At 33.9% G+C, this 17926-nt stretch overlaps 1 protein-coding gene across 1 annotated transcript in view; it reads right to left on the bottom strand.

Moving 5' to 3' along the window:
* LOC111695899 (PDZ domain-containing protein GIPC1) overlaps nt 1-11849 on the bottom strand; it is a 31606-nt gene extending 19757 nt beyond the window's left edge. Inside the window, exons 1-4 of the mRNA XM_023465366.1 lie at nt 11631-11849; nt 11481-11574; nt 4239-4310; nt 1556-1679 (exon numbers count right to left, since the gene is read on the bottom strand). Of these exons, the coding sequence (XP_023321134.1) occupies nt 1556-1679; nt 4239-4310; nt 11481-11539 (255 nt within the window). The 5' untranslated portion in view covers nt 11540-11574; nt 11631-11849. The remainder of the gene's footprint in view (nt 1-1555; nt 1680-4238; nt 4311-11480; nt 11575-11630) is intronic.
* Nucleotides 11850-17926: the final 6077 nt, after the last annotated feature.

The following is a 17926-nucleotide window of genomic DNA, read 5'->3' as shown; positions in this document are numbered from 1 at the left end:
ACAATCCATGAATTTACATAAAGGAAATTAACCTAAATATATATTGGTAACAATAGAAATAGTTTAAATGATTCAGGTGTTTTAAAATTAGTTTTATGAAATACACACCGACACTAGGTTTAATATACAGTCATACATATTAATAGAATAAACAACGGTGTTATATTGCAGCTTTGCTATCAAACTTGTTTACATCCTTTTCTAATTTAAGATTTAGATATGTGCCCAAAACATTTTATTTTTCTAAATAAACATTTTTTTATGTTTGTGAGATGATCTCTTGCCTCAATCTCTAATTTTCTAATTATTTTATCTTTCCAACTTGATGTCTGAAGGAATAGGTTTAGGTTAGCTGAAGGAGTAGGTTTAGATTAGGTGAAGGAGCAGGTTTAGGTTTGCTGAAGGAGCAGGTTTAGGTTAGCTAAAGGAGCAGGTTTAGGTTAGCTGAAGGAGCAGGTTTAGGTTTGCTGAAGGAGCAGGTTTAGATTAGCTAAAGGAGCAGGTTTAGGTTAGCTGAAGGAGCAGATTTAGGTTTGCTGAAGGAGCAGGTTTAGGTTAGCTAAAGGAGCAGGTTTAGGTTAGCTAAAAGAGCAGGTTTAGGTTTGCTGAAGGAGTAGTTTTATGTTGGGTTATAGTTTTGGTTCAGGTTAGATAACGAATGGATTTAGGTTAGCTGAAGTAGTAGTTTTAGGTTAGCTGAAGGAGCAGGTTTAGGTTAGCTAAAATAGCAGGTTTAGGTTTGCTGAAGGAGTAGGTTTAGGTTGGCTAACAGAGTAGGGTTACGTTAGAAGAAGGAGTAGGTTTAGGTTGGCAAACGGAGTAGATCTTGGCTGGCTGAAGTAGTAGGTTTAGGATAGATCAATGATTAGGTTTAGGTTAACTGCAGGAGTAAATCTAGATTTGCTGAATTAGTGGGTTTAGGTTTAGGTTTGCTCACGGAGTAGGTTTAGGTAAGCTGTATGTGTAAGGAGGCATAAATCAGCTTTATTATTATTTTAACTAGCTGCTGCACTCAGTGATTCAGCAACCTGTGAAATATCTGAAATGTATTCTCACGAATCCTACTGATTGGCCATGATACTTGAAACTAAAGGATTTAAGAAAATATCTTTATGTAACTTAAACTTCACGTTTATCAACAACATAGTTTCACCATTTAGATCTACAGGTTAGATGGACGCCTTCGGCTTTATTTTATTTCGTTCGAACATCGTTCGTGAACAACCCATTTCGTTCGTGTTTTTTTCAATCGTTAAAAAAAATATGATTTTGTTTGCTCTCAAAATTATCGTTCATTTTCCATCTATTCGTTCGTTTTCTCACAGAATGCTGGCTCAGTAAAATCGTTCTTCCAGTAAAAACTGTTGTTTTTTATTTCACCGAAAGTTTGTTTGTTCAAACGATCGATCAATAAATAGTTCATAAACGATCAAGATCGTTCGAACGATTTTAAATCGTTTCTTTTTTTCTGAAGGCCATCATCGTACACGAAAAGTTTCGTTCATTCTCAAAACCGATGCCAATCTATAGGTGTACCTTGATTAATGAAACTTACATCTGAAGCTGGCATGTCGTAGCACTCTGCAATCTTGACGTAGAGCTCCTTGACATTAGTGAACCCTGAGATAATCCCTGTAGGAGATCCTTGAGCTAGCTGACAGTGGAAAACCAACCTCGGTCTGAATAAAAATAAAATAATAGTTTCTCATAATATTTCTTACTTCTATACTGTATCGGAATGTTATGCTACTTTTTTGTCTCTTAGGATAAGAAAATTCCGCCGAGCAAATCTTTAGAAAAAAAATTAGCATTTCGAACTAGGACAAGTTAAGTTTTCCTAGCTTAATTCTTCTAACAATTGCGTGAAACTGGGGGTCATAAAATAAACAAATATGATTTCATTCATTTTTCTATTTTCATTTAATTAAGAGTTCTCGGTTCTTATCCTCCGTCATCTATCTAATCTAATCTGATAAACAGAAATCTTATTCATAAGTCATGACGATACCTGATTTTATGCATAGAAATAGAGAAGGATTTGCTTTGTTATTGCTACATTTAGTTACAAAACGATTTATCAAAACTATTTTCAAAATCTCTTTTTTTAAATCTCTTTTTTTAAATCTCTTTGGCGATAATTTTTGGACCAGAGCAGAAATGCTGCATATTGATTTAAAAGCAATTAACCTTATCAAGCAAACAATCTTGTATCAGGACAAACAACATCTTAGTCTTTCAGATCCTTGAAAGTAAAAAGCCTTGAAGGTTCAAATGATGCCTAGCTCTATTTATAACGCCTAGAAATACGAGACAAAAACAATCTTTTACAACATTACAATATCCAAGCAGGCGCGCAACTAGGGGGGGGGGCAAGGGGGCAAGGCCCAGTACCCTAGTCTGATTAAGAGGGAGCATGTCCCTCCCTTTAGAAGGCTTGCCCCCCTTGAACGGGGGGGCTGGGCAAGAACTCGCTCCTGTTTTGCAATTTAGCGATTTATGAATTCCTGGGAAAGGGAAATGGGGTATATTAAGTATTTTTAGATATTTTCACTATCAGTTCTGCCACTTATTATGATATTGCTTTAATTTAATAATGCAATACAACTATTAAATTAATTATACATGTTTACCGCAAATATTGTGTGATGTGTCAGATAAAAAAAATATATTTTTCATGTAAAATCATGATTTTTTTTATGAAAGGCATTTGTTGTCATTGTCTCAGTACAATGTATATTGTGATTTATATTAACCAGAATAGATTTCTTTTTTTTATTTCATATCAGATGTGTTAGTCACCGAATATCCGGTTAGAAAGGTTAGTTTTTTATTTCTTGGGTATGATACACATTTTTCTTGCCCCCCCCCCTAAAAATGTTTAGAGGGAGGTTAAAATTTTTTTTTTCATATTTCCCTATTGCCCCCCCCCCCCCCAACAAAATGTCTGGTTGCGCGCCTGAATCCAATGAATCTAAGCCTTCTCAAGAATTGTATTCCAAGTTATGAGTTATTTCTTAGATTATTAACATTATCCCATCTTACAATCACAGACTGAGAAAGAATTCTTTAATTTATAAATACTTGGAACTTTCTTCGTACGCATTAAATATTAAATATATTGTTAATTAAGATTGGTTTATATATATATGTATATATATATATCTGAAATCCTTTAAATGTATAGAGGAGAGTGTACACTAAACACAGGAAACGGTTGATTGGATAAAAATCTAAATTAAAGAGAAATCATTCAGTTTAATCTGGATCAAATTACATCCATGGTGAAAATGAGATTCTTGAAGTTTAACGAGGGGTTTAAGAATGAATGAAAACACTACTGAACTAACATAGAAACCTGGAATCATGGTTTCCTGTTCCTATATCCTAATAAACTAACCTGGAATCCTGGTTTCCTGTTTCTATATCCTGATCAACTAACCTTGAATCCTGGTTTCCAGTTCCTATATTCTAATCAACTAATCTGGAATCCTGGTTTCCTGTTCCTATATCCTGATAAACTAACCTGGAATCCTGGTTTCCTGTTTCTATATCCTGATCAACTAACCTGGAATCCTGGTTTCCTGTTCCTATATCCTAATCAACTAATCTGGAATCTTGGTTTCCTGTTCCTATATCCTGATAAATTAACCTAGAATCCTGGTTTCCTGTTTCTATATCCTGATCAACTAACCTGGAATCCTGGTTTCTTGTTCCTATATCCTGATAAACTAACCTGTAATTCAGGTTTCCTGTTCCTATATCCTGATCAACTAATCTGGAATCCTGGTTTCCTGTTCCTGTATCCTGATAAACTAACCTGGAATCCTGGTTTCCTGTTCCTATATCCTGATCAACCAACCTGGAATCCTGGTTTCCTGTTTCTATATCCTGATCAACTAACCTGGAATCCTGGTTTCCTGTTCCTATATCCTGATCAGCTAACCTGGAATCTTGGTTTCATGTTCCTATATCCTGAGCAACCAACCTGGAATCCTGGTTTCCTGTTTCTATATCCTGATCAACTAACTTGGAATCCTGGTTTCCTGTTCCTATATCCTGATCAACTAACCTGGAATCTTGGTTTCCTGTTCCTATATCCTGATCAATTCCAACCTGGAATCCTGGTTTCCTGTTCCTATATCCTAATCAACTAACCTGGAATCCTGGTTTCCTGTTCCTATATCATAATAAACTAACCAGGAATCTGGTTTCCTGTTCCTGTATCCTGATCAACTAACCTGGAATCCTGATGTTCTTCGACACTATTCCTGTTTCCACTCTCCTGCACTCCATTCACTTCTTTTTCAACACTAAAAAATGCATATTATTAAAAATGATTCAACCAGAATTTTTTTACTAAGGAATCGAGTCTTTGTCACAAACTCTGAATTTAATCCTTATTATCTTTAAAACCAATGTCGGAGACCTTAGATACTTAAAACTATGAATTCCGTTAGATCAAATTATGTATAAGTTCGAAATATCAGAGGTTTACTCAATTAGGTTGCATCGATATTAGGATTTAAAAATTCAAGTTTGTGGCAAAGACTTAATTCCTTTCGGGTTGAGATGTCCAACAATACTTTCAGTTAAAGTTCTAGTAGGAAAACTTATTACTATTTTTAATCGTATTTGCTCTGAACATGAAAGAAAAAAAAATTTGGTAGAATATACAAATGATAAAAGTATAAAAAGTTGGTATACTAATGATAAAAGTATAAAAAGTTGGTAGAATATGCAAATGATAAAAGTATAAAAAGTTGGTAGAATATACAAATGATAAAAGTACCACAAAATGTATCCAATCTACCCTGAAATTAAGGATTGAAATGTTTTTTTTTTAAGATAACCCCTGGTTGAACTCTTACTGCTAAGGATTTCGTATCATAGGAGATAGTTTTCAATATATTTTTTTTTATAAATTTATATAAATATATAATTATCGAAATAAATTTAAATATATATGTATATAATCTGTTTTCTAAATGATAAAAAATTATCCATTTTTCCGGATAAGAATATCGTTTCTGATTATAACACACTAGCTAGAGACCACGCCGTTGCCGTAATATTAAATCTTTTAACCAAGCTAAGAACGGTTACATAGTTCTAACAATTAACCCCATCAAAATTTGAGGCAAATCGGCCATGGGGGGTTTGATTGGACATAAGAACAAACAGAAAGATGTTTCTCATAAAAAATTAATCTGTTTGATTGCTTATTAATCTGTTTTATTGCTTATTAATCTGTTTGATTGCTCATTTCAAAACACTTAGGCGTTAGAGATCTCCCTAAGGCACTATCAGAAGGATGAAGGTTAGAGATCTCCCTAAGGCACTATCAGAAGGATGAATGTTAGAGATCTCCCTAAGGCACTATCAGAAGGATGCAGAATGTTTAAAAGCGAAAACTTTCCATCACGTTTTTGATTAATGAAGTTAAATTTTTTTGGAGATAGAGTAATAAGAAAATGATACGGAAAAATGCCTAAGCCAAAAGCTCAAGACTAATGTTTCTTTCGTAATATTGTATTAAATTGTATCATTGGAAAGGAATGGAATTTAATCCATTTTCGGAAAATTTTTTTATATAATTTTGACGGCCTAACTTTTTTACTTTGATTATATATATATTTTATTTATTGAAGAAGAGATATTTTCTTGTTTCTTTGTCAAATCTATGGAAAATATTTTAAAAATTTCACTGTAAAACCGGTTTTTGTATAAACTTTTTACATACGGCATTTAGAATTCTGGTTCTTAGGAACTCAGGCTTTGCTGGGATTAAAAACTCGAAAATCATGTATAAATAGCTGTGTTCTCTGTACAGTATACATTTCCTTAAAGAATGAAGGTTTTCTGAAACAACTTTACGAGTAGATTTGTGTCGTAAAAGTAAATTTTAGGACGATAAACTAGTATTGTCCTCCTTCCGTTATGGAAGATAAAATATATTTGGTTTAGGGAGAACCTTAATGTATCCAGTCCATCAGAAAACTTACCACAACGCGTATTAAGTCCTTATTTAATCTACCCTGAAAATGAACACACCACAAAATTAATCCACAATTAATCCACCCTGAAAATGAACACACCACAAAATGTACCCAATCTACCCCGAAAATGATCACACCACAAAATGTATCCAATCTACCCCGAAAATGAACACACCACAAAATGTATCCAATAATCTACCCTAAAAATAAACAAACCACAAAATGTATCCAATCTACCCTAAAAATAAACACACCACAAAATGTATCCAATAATCTACCCTGAAAATGAACACACCACAAAATGTATCCATTTTTCCCTGAAAATGAATACACCACAAAATGTATCCAATAATCTATCCTGAAAATGAACACACCACAAAATGTATCCAATCTACCCTGAAATTAAGGTCCCCTCAGCCCCCTTCCCCCGCCTTTCTTTCAGGGAACTTTTTCGATATTTTTACTTCTGCGGATGTGTGGCTTCATTTACAGATATTCCACATTTCTTTACATAATCTTAGCAGGATAATACGAGTTTATAACTACACATATGCCATACTTACTACTTTTGAGCTGTATTCGAGTTAAAGGAAGTATATGCAAAAAAATATAAATTTTCTGTTGCTAAGATGTTCTTTTTTCGTCAATTTAGAAATTAAGAGAAATAACAATGAAAATAAAAAATCATTAACTAGGTTTTAAAACAACAAATAAGCTTTTTTCTGGTGTCAGTACACAGTTGTTGGTTAATAAATGGTCACGGTTTAGACTTTGTCCTTTCAAGGCCATTCTATAGTTTAAGTAATTGAAGCTAGAGCGGAGCTTAACACTTTTCACACAGATTTTACAGTGCTCTTCTAGGTCAGGAACTGGGCACTTTTCACACAGATTTTACAGTGCTCATCTAGGTCTTGAGCTAGGCACTTTTCACACAGATTTTACAGTGCTCTTCTAGGTCAGGAGCTGGGCACTTTTCACACAGATTTTCCAGTGCTCATCTAGGTCAGGAGCTAGGCACTTTTCACACAGATTTTACAGTGCTCTTCTAGGTCAGGAGCTGGGCACTTTTCACACAGATTTTACAGTGCTCTTCTAGGACAGGAGCTGGGCACTTTTCACACAGATTTGCCAGTGCTCTTCTAGGTCAGGAGCTAGGCACTTTTCACACAGATTTTACAGTGCTCTTCTAGGAAAGGAGCTGGGCACTTTTCACACAGATTTTACAGTGCTCTTCTAGGACAGGAGCTGGGCACTTTTCACACAGATTTTCCATTGCTCTTAAAGGTTCTTTTCATTTTCAAATTGACACTTCTAGTGCAATAAACAACCCATTGTCTAATTTATCTACAGATATTTGTTAATGGACAGCTTAGGTAAATTTAAATGAAATAAAATCCGACTTTTGGTAACGTCCTATTTCCATTCTCCAGATTCAAAATCCCTGGACTATCCAGACGTCTTATTTAATTATTCCAGATTCAATATAACCCTGGACTATCCAGACGTCCTATTTCCATATTTCAGATTCAATATAAACTTGGACTAACCTGACGTCCTATTTCCATATACTCTAGATTCAATGTAACCCTGGACTAATCAGACGTCCTATTTCCATACTCCAGATTCAATATAACCCAGGACTATCCAGACGTCCTATTTCCATACTCCAGATTCAATATAAACCTGGACTAATCAGACGTCCTATTTCCATACTCCAGATTCAATATAACCCTGGACTAACCTGACGTCCTATGTCCATACTCTATATTCAATATAACCCTGGACTAATCAGGCGTCGTATTTCCATACTCCAGATTCAATATAAACCTGGACTAATCAGACGTCCTATTTCCATACTCCAGATTCAATATAACCCTGGACTAACCTGACGTCCTATGTCCATACTCTATATTCAATATAACCCTGGACTAATCAGGCGTCGTATTTCCATACTCCAGATTCAATATAAACCTGGACTAATCAGACGTCCTATTTCCATACTCTATATTCAATATAACCCTGGACTATCCAGACGTCCTATTTCCATACTCCAGATTCAATATAACCCTGGACTACATCCTATTTCCATACTCCAGATTCAATATAACCCTGGACTAACCTGACATCCTATTTCCATACTCCAGATTCAATATAACCCTGGACTAACCTGACATCCTATTTCCATACTCCAGATTCGATATAACCCTGGACTAACCTGTCGTCCTATTTCCATACTCTAGATTCAATATAATCCTGGACTAATCAGGGCGAGATGCATTCGTTTTCCGTTGGCAGAGAAGTCGTTACTGCATTCAGATGTCTTGGCTTTAAAATCAGTAAACATTCACATTCGAACCCATTTGCATCAATTAAATATTGAGTTATATGTTTTTAATATGAAATAAGGCGTTTAATGCATTATATTAGTGATTAATGCGAAGAGCTTTATCTATATATAAATTTGGCTTGTCTGTCTGTCTGTATCCAATAAACGTCAAAACGGCTGAGCCGATCGGGCCCAAATTTTTTGTGGGACATCTAGGGACCACAGGGAAGGTTTATGAATGATAAAAATTTTAAAAAATGTGTTTTAAATGTTTTTAATTTAGTAAAAAAAAAAAATTCTTGAAAATTCGCGAATTTATTTTTTAAATTCGCAAAAAATTTTCTTCTTTGTTTTAAAATGTAAACAAAAAGAATATGTTCACAATTTAAATAGAATAGTATATTTATAAATATGTACGTATTTGCCTTTTTACTATCTGCCTAAACATCTTATAATGCGTACAAATCAATGTTCTGCATTACACTCATATTTTTTAAATATTTTTTGTGATAAAACTAATGTTTGAGTTGTAGGAGATAAGCCTGCAAAAAAACTTATTTTACCTTCAAAACTTGAAGAATGTTCTTTAATTCATTTAGGCATATATATATATATATATATATATCTAAATATGTATATATAGATATATATGCCAGCCTATGTTGAATTTTAAAAACATTTATCTATTTTATGATATATATAAATATCGTTGTTAATTAAATAGCGTTTCTACATGATTTACCATTTATCTGTATAAAATGAATATAAATGTCCAGGGTTTCTACAAATTTTATTTCCATGAAAGGCCTGATTTCATGGATCACTGACATTTCTTTTACACTTATATTCCATTTTCTTATCACTTAATCTATATAGTAGAATTTGCATTATATTTTTTATTTATTTAATATGATATTATATAAATAATTGTATTTATTTATTTATTTTGTTTAAACCTTTATCTGATCAATGTGTGGAAAAAACTTTATTTCCGGTTTCAAAAGGGCTTAATTTTGACAATTTTCATCATTGTTTCTGAAGCAGAAACCCGCAAATTGTTTTTCAAAGAGAAACTTCAATGGAAAATAATCAATTTTAAAAGACAAAACTTTTGAGGGAACCGGTGTGAATCGAATATGCTAACCTATAGATATAGAGTTTCACTTGTAATTCCCGAAAAGGTTGTATCAAAAGATTTGTTGTTGTTGATAACCCTCAAGAAATAAAGGGCAAATAAACCTATTTATAAAATAATTCATTTTAATCCACAAACTCTGATTTTCTAATCACTAAATCTTTGGATCCAAATGTTGCAGACCTTAGATATTTCAAACTATGAATTCTGTTAGATCAAATAATCTGAGTTTGAAATATCAAAGGTTTACAACATCGAGTTCTAAAAATATAGAGGTTTATTTATTTGATTTTGTTCCTTTGTGGGGAAAATAAGTATTGAGTAAAAAGTATCCTTAAGAAGAGAGAGGACTTGGCAGTTGCTAGTTATGTACCTTTCAAAATCAATTAAAGTAATTTTCCCCATTTAAGGGAGGGTGGGGTGGGGGGTATTTCCTGAAAATATAAAACTCTTACATATTCTCCTGATTACAGATATCATCATTGATGGGCATTATCTTGTTTTTTTTTTAGGGTTTTGACTTTTAAAAAACGCTGCAAAAATACAGTCAACTTGGGAAGGGTAAGGTTACATTTGAAAACTGTATTCTGTAAAAGCTTGCTTTAATTAAACTATGCAAAAGCTTTATATCCTTAATAATATGAGGAAAAATTCAACCAAAATTGCAGTGTAAGGAAACCACAAGTTTAGAAAGAAAAATTTGTATATTTGTAAAAGTCCAAAAAACCGAAAAGTTTTACAAAAACGTATCAACCTATCCCATCACTAGTGAGGGTTGAACAGAAGCAGATTTACTTGATTTATTCTGAGTCATTTATTGAGGAACTGCAATTCTAACATTATTTAAGCTGACAGGGTGCTTTTGCTCAGGATACAGGGTGAAGTTGCAAAACGGGCATTTTCTGTTAAATAAAGAATTTCTGGTATTCATAAATTTTTTCTTCTAAATTTCCAATAGATCGAATGCAAGCTTTAGTTGCTATAGAGTTGATATCTATATATAAATTTAGCTTGTCCGTCTGTCTTTTTATTTGTTTGTCTGTTTGTTTGTCTCCAAAAAAACTTCAAAACGGCCGAACCGATTGGGCCCAAATTTTGTGTGGGACCTCACGTGACCCCAGGGAAGGTTTATGAATGATCAAAATTTCAAAAATGTGTGTTTAAAAGTTTTTTATTTTGTAAAATTTTGAAAATGCGCAAAAAAATAATATGAAATCCGCAAACTTTTTTGTTTTTGTTTTATACTGTGCAAAGAGAAGATGCTCAGAGATAAAGCCACAATTAGTATTTCAAATAGAAGATAGGCGCCACGCGCCCTGAAAGCCTAGTAATATATATAATACTTTGATTTGCGGGTGTTTCTCGCCCATCTTCTATTTCAACTTTAAATTGTGGCTCTATATGTGAGATCTTCTCTTTGTACAATATTAAACCATATCCGAAAAAAAGTTCGCAGTTCTAATAATATTTTTTCGCACATTTTCAAAATTTTACCAATTTCAAAAAATTTTAATAATTTTGTAATTTTGAGCTTCCATGAACCTCCCCTGGGGTCTAGTGACTCTGAGGTCCCATACATAATTATGGCCCGATCGGTTCATCCGTTTTGAAGTTTATTGGACACAAACGGACAGATGCAAAGTATATATATATATATATATATATATATTATATATATCATATATATTATATGTATTATACTATTGATTTGCTTCAAACATCAATTCTCAACATTAGATGATAAATCGCAGTAAATGAAAGAAAGAAAAAGAGAAAAAGTTACAAATGAAGATAAAGAAAAGTATGAAACATTACTTAGAGACATGTTTAGCTTACAAAACGGAAGATAAGGATACAAATAACGATATTATAAATTAAGCATACAAGATAAATAGTCGCCATATTTAATTTTCAACCCAACCAGAAATGGAAGTCATTTTTATGTTTAAGACGAACTGTAAAATGACGTAATTCTGAAATGAAAGTAAGTTGAAGACTGAAGATGATTCTTTGCAAAATTTACCTTTTAACATCTGGTTCATAATGTTCTTTGGGTCCTCTCGGCTTATTCCATAAAGGCATTTTGCATTCACTCGCTTCTGCACGTTTTCCTCAATCCCGTAGAGGTATCTATGTATTAATCACTGAAGTTCACTAGAAAATAATTACTAATAATTTCTCTCTTATCTCTCACTAATCATGTTATCTCTATATAGGATACTGCAAACAGGGGAGATTTGATACAATTTCAAAGGATACAGGGATAGATAGAATCTGGATACAGGATTGTTGAGTATATTCACTTCACTTCAATATTTGATTTCAAAAGCAGAGAGTAGCGGGGATATTTGAATCTCTAAGCCATTTTTCAGTTTCTGAAACATGTCGTTTTATAATAAAGCCTGAAGTAAGATAAGTTCATGAATATTTAAAATAAAAATCTGAACACGAAACCTACAGTTTTCACCCTTCATATGTCCGTCAGATTTGAACAAAAATGTTTCTAGAACGGCTGAATCAAATGGGTCTAATTTTTGTTAGGACCTGTAGTTTTCCCGATTTTGCATGTAAAATGGGGAAACATTAAAATTTCTGAACATTTTTTTTTTCAAGTTTTGCTTCCCAAATGTGTTAGTAACGCAATAATGTCAATGTTTATAATTGGGAACTGGGAAATTTGAAAAAATTGTAGGCTAGCTTTAAAACGTGAAAATGTTACTGTAAAGCTAGTGAGCTAGCTTTAAAATGTGAAAATGTTACTGTAAAGCCAGTGAGCTAACTTGAAAATGTGAAAATGTTACTGTAAAGCTAATGAGCTAGCTTGAAAATGTGAAAATGTTACTGTAAAGCTAATGAGCTAGCTTGAAAATGTGAAAATGTTACTGTAAAGCTAGTGAACTAGCTGAAACATCTTGAAAATGTGAAAATGTTACTGTAAAGCTAATGAGCTAGCTTGAAAATGTGAAAATGTTACTGTAAAGCTAATGAGCTAGCTGAAACATTTGAGAAAATTCATGTAAAGCTAGTGAACTAGCTAGAAAATAAGAAAATGTTACTGTAAAGCTAGTGAGCTAGCTAGAAAAGTGAAAATGTTACTACAAAGCTAATGAACTAGCTAGTAAATGTAAAAATGTTACTGTAAAGCTAGTCAGCTAGGTAGAAAATGTGAAAATGTTACTGTAAAGATAATGAGCTAGCTTGAAAATGTGAAAATGTTACTGTAAAGCTAGTGAACTAGCTAGAACATGTGAAAATGTTACTGTAAAGCTAGAGAACTAGCTAGAAAATGTGAAAATGTTACTTTAAAGCTAGTGAACTACCTAAATGTAAAAATGTTACTGTAAAGCTAGTGAACTAGCTAGACCATGTAAAAATATTGGATGAATTTTACAACGCCCTGAAAGGGAGTTTATTCAATAGAGACTGCGCTAGGAATATATTTTCATTCTAAGATATATTTTATAAATATTATTAATATTGGCAAGATACCAATATGATTGATTTCAAGGGTTACAATAGACTGGGGCTCTGATAAAAGAATCCTTACATTTTGTTGAATAGCATACTCTGCTCTATACTGAATGGTCTAGTTATGATAACCCCGAGACTAGATGTAAGATTGGTATTATATAAAACATTTCTTCATTATTACAACAGATGGTTTAATGTGCGGTGCACAGGATAGTCGTCCTGTGCACATCAAACTTGAAAAAGAAGCCTGGAACAAAAATCCCAAAGGATGAGTAAGTTTTAAATTCATGGAATTCTTTCTAATAATCTTAATTTTCACTTTCACGCTTCACTTGGAGAGGTTCTGGTTTGGTGTTAATGCTCCAAGTACCAAGAATGAACTGTGTAATGATAAACCTTTGGTTTCACAAGAATCAGGGTTCAGCTCCTGTGTCTCTAGTACTCTCCGGAGCTACTAAGAGGAAACCAGGTGGAACACCTGACGGTACTAGCAGGATTCACGGATTCATGTTCACTTAGACCTGACGTTACTAGCAGGATTCACGAATTCATGTTCACGAGACCTGACGTTACTAACAGGACTCCACATGTTCATGTACACCAGACATGATGGTACTAGCAGGACTCACGGGTGCATGTTAATTAGACTTGGTGGTACTAGCAGGACTCACAGATGCATGAACACTAGACCTGACGAGTGACTGTGCTACCATGACTCACAGGTTTATGAACAATAAACCTGACGGTACTATCATTACTTTCAGGTCATATACACCAGACATGACAGTACTAAAAGGACTGAAAGGTTCTTTTACATTAGACCTGTTGTTACTCACAGACCTCACAGGATCAGCTACACTTAACCTGTCGGTACTAGCATGACTTACAGGATTATGTACACTAGACCTGATGACACTTACAGGACTATCAGTTTCATGCACACTAGGACTTATGGTATTAGCAGGATTCAATGATTTATGTGCATTGTGCATTACAACTGACGGAACTCGCAGGACTCACAGGTTAATGTACACTAGATCAATGATAATAACAGGACTCACAGGTTCATGTTCTCTACACTTGATTTTGCTACCATGAGTCGCAGGTTCATGTACACTAAACCTAAAGTAATTTCCGGATTTACAGGATCATGTACAATATTCTTGACTGTATTAACAGGAATCATGGCTTCATGGACTCAGATTTGGACTCAGATTCATTCATACTAGATCTGAGGGTGCTACACTTGGTGCTACTAGCAGAACTCACAGGTTTATGTACACTAGACCTGGCAAGTGAATGTGCTACCATGACTCATCGATTTATGTACACTAGACCGGATGTGAACTTCCAGGGCACACAACTTGACATGATAACAGGACTCAAAGGTTTATAAGGTTTATGTACACTAAGGATGACCGGCATCTGGCAATGACACAGCTTAATGATTTTATGGCAAATAAAAAGAAAAAAACTGAAGGCTGACAGACATGAGCAGACATGGGCTTGGACAATGCTAGTTTTACATATTTTGATATCACATCAAATTCTCTAAATCCTAGTGGTTAAAATATTATTGCAGGGAATGCTGAACAGCAAACTTTTATAATAGATGTTAGTTCCAACTTGTAGAAAAATGGAAACAGTAAATCTGAGGAAACTCTGATAAAACTAGTTTCTGGAAAGTTAGATCATTAATAACTACAAAATCTAAGCAATTATTTAAGACAAATTCTCATCTCATTATTGCTAAAGACCAAACTTCTTGTAAAAATCTGTAATTAATCTAAGTTTCTTTATTTTCTTCTATACCTTACATTCACAAAATGCCACAGGCAGCCGTAGTACATTTGAATTTCCCTGTCGGGTCAACCTTCGGTCCCAGTTTTTACTGTATCACCCGGACATTGGGCAAATAAGGCAGACACTCAATAGGACTGGCCGGTACAGCAGGGTTGACGCGGTTAGACATTAGATGAGGGCCGCTGATATGTGTGCAGAAACCTGTGAAGCCTGTATATTGAGGACCCCCTTATATGTGTTCGGAAACCTTGAAGCCTGTATGATAAGGGCCCCTGATATACATATGTCCGGAAACATGTAAAGCCTGTATGTTTAGGGCCCCTGATATACATATGTCCGGAAACCTGTAAAGCCTGTGTGTTGAGGGCCCCTGACACGAGCTAAACCTTGTCTCAATCCGCGGATACAATTTCACTTTCACACTCGACTTGCCTGTGAACTTTTGACATTGAAATTACTTAATATTTGAGGATGGAGAATTTAGAGAGAATCTGGAGGAGTTCGGGGAGGAGGTAGATAAAATTCTCTTAAAGGCAGAAACAATGTTTTATTCTGAAAAGAAACATAAGAGAGTAATAATACCAAATAAAAACATTTTTTTTAAACTTCTGCCTCAAAAGAGTGGACTAAAATTTCCCATACATTCTAAATATTTTAGAAATATATCATTAGAAAATAGAAAATAAACATATGATAAAATAATTGCAAATATATATATTTGTCTTCAAATTAATGTTTGACATTGCTGCTCTGGAATACCTTATAAATATTAGTCATCTTTTTTCTATATAAAATAACGATGTGTACATTGTACAAGGGGAGTTTAACAAATCAAAAATATTTTCCGTAAACGAGGTCAGGGGCGGATACAGGGGGGGGGGAGCGGCAGGACCTTCGCACCTCTCTGACGGGATTCAGGGGGCGTAGCCCCCCCTGAAATTTCAGAATAGCTTCTCAATAGCACTTAAAGGGAAGAAAACCTGTATCCTGTACCCTCTATCCGCCCCTGGAAGTGGTAAAAAAAAAAATATATATCAGCAGTTGGTCCCCACCATGATACCTTGAAATCCTGATTTGGTTGGGGGGAGGGTAGTGATGGGAATTATCTTAGTTCTATCAGCAGCTGGTCCCACCATGATACATAAACCTTGAAATCCTGATTTGGTGGGAGGAGGGGGGTAGTGATGGGCATTATCTTGGTTCTATTAGCAGCTGGTACCACCATGATACATAAACCTTGAAATCCTGATTTGGTGGGAGGAGGGGGGTAGTGATGGGCATTATTTTTGGTTCTATCAGCAATATGTCCGGAAACCTGTGAAGCCTGTATGATAAGGGACCCTGATATACATAGTTTCTACAAATTTTATTTCCATGAAAGGCCTGATTTCATGGATCACTGACATTTCTTTTACACTTATATTCCATTTTCTTATCACTTAATCTATATAGTAGAATTTGCATTATATTTTTTATTTATTTAATATGATATTATATAAATAATTGTATTTATTTATTTATTTTGTTTAAACCTTTATCTGATCAATGTGTGGAAAAAACTTTATTTCCGGTTTCAAAAGGGCTTAATTTTGACAATTTTCATCATTGTTTCTGAAGCAGAAACCCGCAAATTGTTTTTCAAAGAGAAACTTCAATGGAAAATAATCAATTTTAAAAGACAAAACTTTTGAGGGAACCGGTGTGAATCGAATATGCTAACCTATAGATATAGAGTTTCACTTGTAATTCCCGAAAAGGTTGTATCAAAAGATTTGTTGTTGTTGATAACCCTCAAGAAATAAAGGGCAAATAAACCTATTTATAAAATAATTCATTTTAATCCACAAACTCTGATTTTCTAATCACTAAATCTTTGGATCCAAATGTTGCAGACCTTAGATATTTCAAACTATGAATTCTGTTAGATCAAATAATCTGAGTTTGAAATATCAAAGGTTTACAACATCGAGTTCTTGATGGGCATTATCTTGTTTTTTTTTTAGGGTTTTGACTTTTAAAAAACGCTGCAAAAATACAGTCAACTTGGGAAGGGTAAGGTTACATTTGAAAACTGTATTCTGTAAAAGCTTGCTTTAATTAAACTATGCAAAAGCTTTATATCCTTAATAATATGAGGAAAAATTCAACCAAAATTGCAGTGTAAGGAAACCACAAGTTTAGAAAGAAAAATTTGTATATTTGTAAAAGTCCAAAAAACCGAAAAGTTTTACAAAAACGTATCAACCTATCCCATCACTAGTGAGGGTTGAACAGAAGCAGATTTACTTGATTTATTCTGAGTCATTTATTGAGGAACTGCAATTCTAACATTATTTAAGCTGACAGGGTGCTTTTGCTCAGGATACAGGGTGAAGTTGCAAAACGGGCATTTTCTGTTAAATAAAGAATTTCTGGTATTCATAAATTTTTTCTTCTAAATTTCCAATAGATCGAATGCAAGCTTTAGTTGCTATAGAGTTGATATCTATATATAAATTTAGCTTGTCCGTCTGTCTTTTTATTTGTTTGTCTGTTTGTTTGTCTCCAAAAAAACTTCAAAACGGCCGAACCGATTGGGCCCAAATTTTGTGTGGGACCTCACGTGACCCCAGGGAAGGTTTATGAATGATCAAAATTTCAAAAATGTGTGTTTAAAAGTTTTTTATTTTGTAAAATTTTGAAAATGCGCAAAAAAATAATATGAAATCCGCAAACTTTTTTGTTTTTGTTTTATACTGTGCAAAGAGAAGATGCTCAGAGATAAAGCCACAATTAGTATTTCAAATAGAAGATAGGCGCCACGCGCCCTGAAAGCCTAGTAATATATATAATACTTTGATTTGCGGGTGTTTCTCGCCCATCTTCTATTTCAACTTTAAATTGTGGCTCTATATGTGAGATCTTCTCTTTGTACAATATTAAACCATATCCGAAAAAAAGTTCGCAGTTCTAATAATATTTTTTCGCACATTTTCAAAATTTTACCAATTTCAAAAAATTTTAATAATTTTGTAATTTTGAGCTTCCATGAACCTCCCCTGGGGTCTAGTGACTCTGAGGTCCCATACATAATTATGGCCCGATCGGTTCATCCGTTTTGAAGTTTATTGGACACAAACGGACAGATGCAAAGTATATATATATATATATATATATAATTTTCCAAATTGTTGACAAAAAAGTGAGGAATTTTTT

This window comes from Eurytemora carolleeae, unplaced genomic scaffold (genome assembly GCF_000591075.1).
Source record: "Eurytemora carolleeae unplaced genomic scaffold, Eaff_2.0 scaffold142, whole genome shotgun sequence".
Taxonomy (NCBI): domain Eukaryota; kingdom Metazoa; phylum Arthropoda; class Copepoda; order Calanoida; family Temoridae; genus Eurytemora; species Eurytemora carolleeae.
Note: the sequence above shows the minus strand (reverse complement) of the source record. Positions and strands in the feature narration are given on the sequence as shown.